The 7,810-nt window shown below is 41.5% G+C and overlaps 1 protein-coding gene across 5 annotated transcripts in view; it reads right to left on the reverse strand.

Moving 5' to 3' along the window:
- The window catches only part of znfx1 (zinc finger, NFX1-type containing 1), a 69,267-nt gene that overhangs the window by 37,419 nt on the left and 24,038 nt on the right, over positions 1-7,810 (reverse strand). For all 5 annotated transcript variants that reach the window (XM_043710198.1, XM_043710199.1, XM_043710197.1 and 2 more), the window contains exons 3-4: positions 4,985-6,892; positions 27-158 (exon numbers count right to left, since the gene is read on the reverse strand). In XM_043710198.1, the coding sequence (XP_043566133.1) occupies positions 27-158; positions 4,985-6,892 (2,040 nt within the window). The remainder of the gene's footprint in view (positions 1-26; positions 159-4,984; positions 6,893-7,810) is intronic.

Below are 7,810 nucleotides of genomic sequence, written 5' to 3' on the forward strand. Positions count from 1 at the left end.
CAAGCAGATTGATGGCAGAACCTTACCTTCAAGAAACTGGTCCAGTGCATGGTTTGTATAGCACACCACCAGAACTGGAAATTTCCTTAAATATTGTTGCCAAACTGGCTCATTATTTAACAGTGCTTGCACGATTTTTAACCCCACATAGGTTTTTCCTGTAAATGATAAATCAGCAACACTTAGCTAAGGTTGAAGAAAAGCTTTAGAAGAGTATTCCAGATGATACCAACAATTTGGTATTTATCACCCACAAGAGTTTAAACATTCTTGTAAAAAAAAAACCGCAGGTGATTGCATTTATGTTATCTGGGATAACTGATCTGCCAGATTCTTTTACTCTGTCTCATTACAAACACCGAAACAGTCACTCTAAAGATTTATTCTACACATCAGTGCTAAGTTTGGATGTTTATTGGCTATCTTGCGAGAGAGGTTTGAGCAATCCAATTCTAAACATTTCTAAGCAGCATTCTTTGAACATACTTATTCATTTGCTCTGTCCAGAGGCAACACAGAATGCAAACTAAATGAAACGTAAGGAATTACTTTCATATTACAGATCCTGGGTCTTATTTATAACCATGCAATCAGCTGCTTGCCTGAAGAAAACAGACAGAAGATATTAGCCGACAGCCAGTTTGTTAAAATTACATGACCTGAGGTTACGTATCAGCTTGAAGCCCCTTAACACAGTTTCAACAGCATCTCCTGGTCAGGAAGTTGGGAGAACGGTGTCCAGAGTATGAGAGTCTAAGACGTTGCTGGTTTGATCCGACAACATTCCTGTTCCTTGTGGCTTCACAGTTTCACACGTGGGTGATATCATATGCTGGGTCATCGGAACTGGGGGGAGCTCTGCTCAGGACACAGTCACAAGGTCACATTAACCCTGACTTGCATATGTATATGATTTAGGCAGGCGCCTGATCAACCAACAAAACAGTGATGTTAACATCCCATGGAATGGGATGGAAATCAGTCATGGAACTGTTCCTTTTTAGCTGCCCTTACACCCTGTAACCACCAGGCAGGAAGAAAGTTGGTTGAACTTGTCCCACTAATGGTGCCTCACCTATTCACACCACCTGTTTGCCTCTCCTGCCACCCCTCATCAAAATACATGGTCCCAAATAGGACATTTCTCAACCAACATCCACCAATGACAGCAAGCATCAGAACTTTTGGTCTGATGTGAGATGCCAGGGCACTGACCCTTCACATTTTGCTGAGGTCAGATCTGGAGGGCACTGGTGGACAAAATCCTGGCCAAGGTAAATTTAGAATCCTAGGAGAAAGTGAGGACTGCAGATGCTGGAGATCAGAGCTGAAAATGCGTTGCTGGAAATGCGCAGCAGGTCAGGCAGCATCCAAGGAGTAGGAGAATTGACGTTTTGGGCATGATCCTGAAGAAGGACTCATGCCCGAAACGTCGATTCTCCTGCTCCTTGGATGCTGCCTGACCTGCTGCGCTTTTCCAGCAACACATTTTCAAATTCAGAATCCTTCCAGCTTCACTTCAATAACTCTTCCAACTGTGCCCCCAGGGGCAGCAGAATATCTTTCAAATTTCTGTGTGGGCAATTCATAAAAACAGAAATCAAACAAGATTGTCAGCATAAAAGATAGGATGAAAATAAATGACAAAATTACCATAGCTAACACTTGAATGATTTTATAGCACACTAATAGACCATTTGGCTTAACACATTTATTCTCTGCACGAGCCACCTTGTAACTTATTTGATCTCTTTCTCTCAACATAATCTTATACTCCTTTCTCTCTGTCCAACATATTTTTAAATATATCCACGCTTTTCACCTCAGTTACTCTGTATGATACAGAGTACCACATTTTAATTGCTCTCAGGGTAAGGAAGTGTGTGCTGAATTCCTTACTGATTTAGTGAGTATCTCACATTCATGGCTCCTATTTTTGTAATGTCACACAACTGGAGACACCTTTTCCAGATCTGCCTTATTAAAGCCCTTCATAAATGTAAAGAATTCCATAAAATCATCTATGTGAGAGGAAGGAGCCCTAGATTATTCATTATTTTTGTACTTATTAGTGGCCTGATTGGCGGTTATATTCTTGAATTAGATTCTTCACTTATTTATATACTTTCCAATTAATGTTTAAAAAGGATGGGAAACGACTGAGGCTACTTCACCTTGTTGAGTTGGTACAGTTCATCTTGTCGATGTTACATACTGCAGCACTGTATGTCAATTGGGAAGGCAGTGAATATTGAAAATAATAGATCAGGTGCCAAACAAATGGGCTGCTTTGTCATGAATAGTATCAACTTTGTTAAATGTTACTGGAATTGCACTCATCCAGGCCAGTGGACAGTACTCCATTATATTACTGCCTTGAATCTTGTAGATGGTGGACAGAAACTGGGGACTTAGAAAGTGAGTTACTTGCTGCAGAGTTCCAAGCCTCGAATTTTCTAGTGTAGCTATACAAGGTTATGGGGCAATAGCTAGATTCTTTCTTGTTGGAGTTGCTTATTGCCTGGCACCTGTGCGGTGTAAATATTATTTACCACTAATTAACCCTAGTCTGGATGTTGTCCAGGGCCTGCTGCATGTAAACAAAGTCTGTTCAGTATCTGAGGAGTTGTAACTGCTGCTGAACTTTGTGCAATCATCAGTGAACCTACTTCTGATCTTATAGTGGAGGCAAGACCATTGCCGGGAGAGCTGAAGATGGTTGAAAATGGTTGAAAATATTGTACATTGCATTACTTTCTTGACATGCCTACACAGAGCAGTTTCAGTACATGTTCGTGGTTATGATTTGGGAGAACTGTGACTTAAAAGAGTTGCTTACATCATGTTCACGAGTTATTTAAAGGACATTTAAGTTGTCTGAGGAACAGCCTTCAGGAAGTGGCACAACTGTATAGCGTTTGTGAAGAGAAGATGCTGGAGACAGTTTCCCACTGACATGCCCAGGAAAGTTTGTACAGGACAGTAAATGAGGTTTGCTGGGAGGGGAAGGATAGGTACATAATGCATGTGGTATATTGTGAATTCCTTTTTATATCTTCACATCCCTTCATCTATCAAATGGAAGAACATTACTGGAAACTTTGGTGGAACTCCTGTGCTGCCACTTTAGTTGCGACAAATGCAAGTTTTAATGGAACTGTCTCAATTACTTCCCTTGGAACATCTGAGCTTTAAGGACGATCTGTTACTGAAGAAAAAGATTTGTTCCTTTGCGAGAGATTTAGCAGATTGATTATTATTTGTGTGAAGGACTGCAATACATACATTTATTAAATTTCTAGATGAAAAAAGTCATATTTACTTTTCAGATAAATCTCAGTTTAAATGTTTTGATGTATTTAGAGAGGAGCTCACACAAATGTGGCACAAACTAATTCTGCAAGAACTATAATGCTTTTAATTAGCCCCCTGGAATAAGTTGAGCCCAGGTTGGATCTAAACTAGCATTCCCTCCAAGCTGCACGGCTGCACTCCAAGGTTGCACACAGTGATTGGCATCAACACACCAATCATGGTACTGGTTTTCAGTTCTGGAAGTCGTTGCTGTGCACAGGCCTTGGATGCCTGTGCAGCTGGAAAGAAAGTGAGAGAGAAAGCTGGTCAAAACTCCCGAGTGATGTCCTGAGACTCAGATTATTGACCTCCAACAACTGCAATGATTTTTCTGTGTGCTCGGTATGATTTCAACCGGTGGAGAGATTTCCCCTTGGTTTCCACTGATTCTATTTTTTCTAGAGATTCTTGATGCCTCACTTGATCAAATGTTCACCTAGAGCTCACGGGCAGTCACTCTCACTCCACTTCTGGATTTTAGCTCTTTTGACAGTGTTTGGATCAAGGTTGTCATGTGATCAGAGATGATTGGCTCCTGTTGCCTTTGCAACAGTCTACACCCCTTTCCATCACTTTGCTAATGATGGAGATAAGACTGTCAGGGCAAAAGTTGTCAGGACAAAAGTTGTCAGGACAAAGCTGAGGAATATACAGCATTACGTAGATGCCAGAGTTCTAGCTAGGCTAGAACAGCTAGGCTAGCGGCACGGCTAGTTCTGGAGCATAAGTCTTCAGTATTATTGCTGGAATATTGGTTGGGCCCATAGCCTGTTCAGTACTCACAGCGATTTACTGAGGTCACGTGGAGTGTATCAAATTGAAGACTTGAACCTTTGATAGGGGGAGAGGAAGAGGCCAAGATGAATCATCCACTCTGGGTTATTGACCAAAGATAGTGCAAATAATTCAGCCTTGTCCTTTCACACTGATGTACCAGACTCATCCATTGTTAAGAATGGACATGTTTGTAGGGCTTTCATCTCCACTAGGTTTTTTAATTGTCCACCTCCATTCATAAGTGGATGCAACAGGACTGCAGAACATAGATTTAACCTATTAGTTCTGGGATCATTTGGCCATGTCTATTACATGCTCCTTTCAATATTTAGAATGGAAGTAGTCCTGTGTTGTTACTTTATCAAGTTGACACCTCAATTTTAGATATGCCAGGAGCTTCGCCTAGCCTGTCCTCCTGCAATCTCCACTGAACCAGAATTGATCTTCTGACTCGATGGTAATGGTAGAGAGGGGAATCACCAAGACATGAGGTTATAGACTGTGATTAAATACACTAGTGGTAGCTATGCAAAAACAGTTAAATGCATTTAATTTGAGGTGGGGGGGGGGGGGGGGGGAGAATAGCACAATAGTTTGTGGATATTAGGCAGAGAAAGGATCGACATTCGGTTGTGATGCCCCTATGTTATTTCAAAACTCAATGACACTCACACAGATGAGATGCTGGAAACTACTAAGTACATTTTTTCGTATTCCACAGTGATTTCATATTTTTAGGATAGAAAAGGAAAACACCGTTGGCGAACAAAGATTTTACAACAATAGTTCTAATTTTTAAGCCACAAAACATTCTAAATAAACTAGAAGTGCAGATGCTCTTCTTTGAGTATACCTGTCCCAGGAGGACCTTGTATGATGGCCAACTCTTTAGTCAATGCCATCTGCAGAGCTCTCATCTGTGATTCATCCAGGTTCAGTTCTTCCTTTGTTGGCCATGATGCAGGATTAAGGACATTGATGTTGGTGTTCCTTTGCAAATGTTCAAAGATTTGATCAGGATTTTCCTCAGGGTCTTGGGGTTTTGCATTCATTAGAGCAGAAAAGTCATAGCAATCATTGAAATTCAAGTATCTTGGAACCTGGATTTCAGTATCACATTCTACAATGTACTTTTGAAAGGGAACATCCTCTCCTTGGATCTCCTGCAGCCCTTCTAGAACATGGCGGTAGGCTTCAAAATAAGCTGTTGTTTCAACCATTAGGAAACAATCCGAAGGTTCAATCTCAGCCAACAAGTGTCGGCTTCGCACGTTAAAAGACAAATGGACAATGCCGTCTTTCAACTCTGCGGGATCCCGGTTAGACACAGTCGCAAACAGCAAAGTTTCAAAGTTATCTTTGGACATACACACAAGTGATCCATACAGCAGACGCTTTGAGTTTTGCCACCGGACAAACTTCAGTGGCATTGTGTCAAACTGGACCTTATAGCCTACACCAGTGGATGTGCAGAGTGGGACTATAATACGTGTGTTGAAATATACTCTAATGTCATCGAATTTTCTCCTCCTCAGACCCTTATCATCATAATTCTGAAGCAAATCTAATATTCCTTCTCTCAGTGGTCTTACAAAATCTTCCCTCAGAAGACGAAAATGGGTATCAAGGTAGACTTCAGTGCTTGCATACCTTTCAGTAATAAGATTAGGCCGCAGAAATGGCCTCTCCTCCAAATGTACCTCATTGTACGTGGGATATATGGTCATTGCTCTATAGTTGTCCTCAGGACCAGTTTCTTGATTGTCAATCATCATATGGGTATCTGTTCTGAGCGTTCCATCCCGTTTTCGCTCTTGCAGGTGATGAGTTATATTTTTGATTTTCTCCAGGCTATTTTCAATCTGTTCACTAATTGAAACTCCAGCAGCCCGTAGGGTATTCACTGTGGGATCCAAAACCGAAATCATCATAGACATTTCCTGAACTGAACTGGCTGGGAAAATACTCACCAATTCCTGAAGTAAGAATAGAATACTTTCAATATATTCAGGATATTGATGCCTACGGGAAGGCACTGCTTCAGTACTCATCTGAACCACATAGCGAGGCAGTTGAACCTTCAGAAAGAGGGAGTCCTTTACAATGCCTAACAGATGCTGAATGCTCTGTCTGTCAGTCTTTGACCTGCAGGCCTTACATAAAACTTTACAAATGAGTTGAATAAAAGATGTGTTTAGTTGTTGACTTAGTAAGTCTTTTAGGCCAGAGCTGTAGGCTAAAGTTATGACAATTTCAGAGGGCTCTTTGTCCAAAAGGCCCTCCATTGTTTTATAGCCTAACTTCCTCACAAACTGCTCTTTGTCCTTTGTATGTTCCTCTTTAGTTCCTTCTTGAGGCCTCCTTCTCTGGAAGTGAGGATTTCCCTGCACTTCAATCTGCCTGCCTCTACCACCCTCACGAAAGTCATTCCTTCTCCTCGGTTCATTCCTACGTTCAGGATACTGATCCCTTCTGGCCTGCTGTGGGCCTTGGCGATTTCCCAGAGCAGGAGGAGCTCGTCCAGCTGGATTTCTATTGGGTCTCACAACATTTTGCCTCCCTTCTGCATATCTGGGGTTGGGGTCAACGTGCCACTCTTGGTTCCTTCCCCCAGTCTCTCCAATTGCCAGCAGCTCCCCATGCCTGGGTGTGGAAAGTGCCCGTCGCAGTTGTTGTGCACCTCTCTGGTCGCCTGGTCCTACAGGATTCCTTTGGCTTCCATTATACTGCCGTCCTCGTGGTTGAAGTCGTTCCAAAGAGGCTATTGACATTAGAAAAAAACAGAAGGATGAATTACATATTTTATAGTCAAATTCTTCAGGCCATGTTTGTTGAAAACAGTTTTCTTAGATGTTGCTATCCCTTGTTTTCATTGCAAGATGAGTAACAACATCTCCTTCTCCCCAGGACTCACTAGGTAATTATTTCTTTCAAAGAACTTTTTGGCTATTAAATTTGAGAGATCCACCGAATAATGTCTCTCTGTTAGTGTATAATCTATGAGTTACTTTAAAGCACTGTACATTAACAGTAATCTAGTTATTAATGGGTTTATTATCAAAATATATGTTTTGAATAGTTCTATGAACATTAACTTCCATGGATTAGAACTATGGTCTGGCTCAACTGGTAAAAGCAGTACAGTGTTATTAAACTCTCAGAATAGTTAAAGGGCAGGTCAACCAAGGTGTTTAAATTCACAACAGATTCTTTTCAACCACAGTATTCATTGCCCATCCCTAACTGCCCTTGAGAAAGGTAGTGATGAACTACCACCTTCAACTGCTGCAGGATAGGGTGTATGCAGTGTTGTTAGGGAAGGGGGGTTCCATGATTTTGACCAGGCGACAGTGAAGGAATGCTGATATAGTTACATGCCAAGATGGATGGAGGTGGCGGAGTCCAATGCACCTGCTGCCCTTGTCCTTTTAGTTGATAGAGGTTCCAAGTTTACTCAGTGTTGTTGCTAAGTTTATAAACCAATTGCAAGCTCTTATTTTGCAACAGTTTTTTTACATTACTAACCAGTAGAGTTCAGTCTGCAGTTTGAAAGAGAGAAGGCAAAATCGGATGTAATGGTGTTACAGTTAAATAAAGGTAATTATGAGGGCATGAGAAAGGAACTGACAAAAATAGACTGGAAGCAGAGCCTAGCGGGGAAGACAGTAGAGCAAAAATG

This window comes from Chiloscyllium plagiosum, chromosome 20 (genome assembly GCF_004010195.1).
Source record: "Chiloscyllium plagiosum isolate BGI_BamShark_2017 chromosome 20, ASM401019v2, whole genome shotgun sequence".
Lineage (NCBI taxonomy): Eukaryota > Metazoa > Chordata > Chondrichthyes > Orectolobiformes > Hemiscylliidae > Chiloscyllium > Chiloscyllium plagiosum.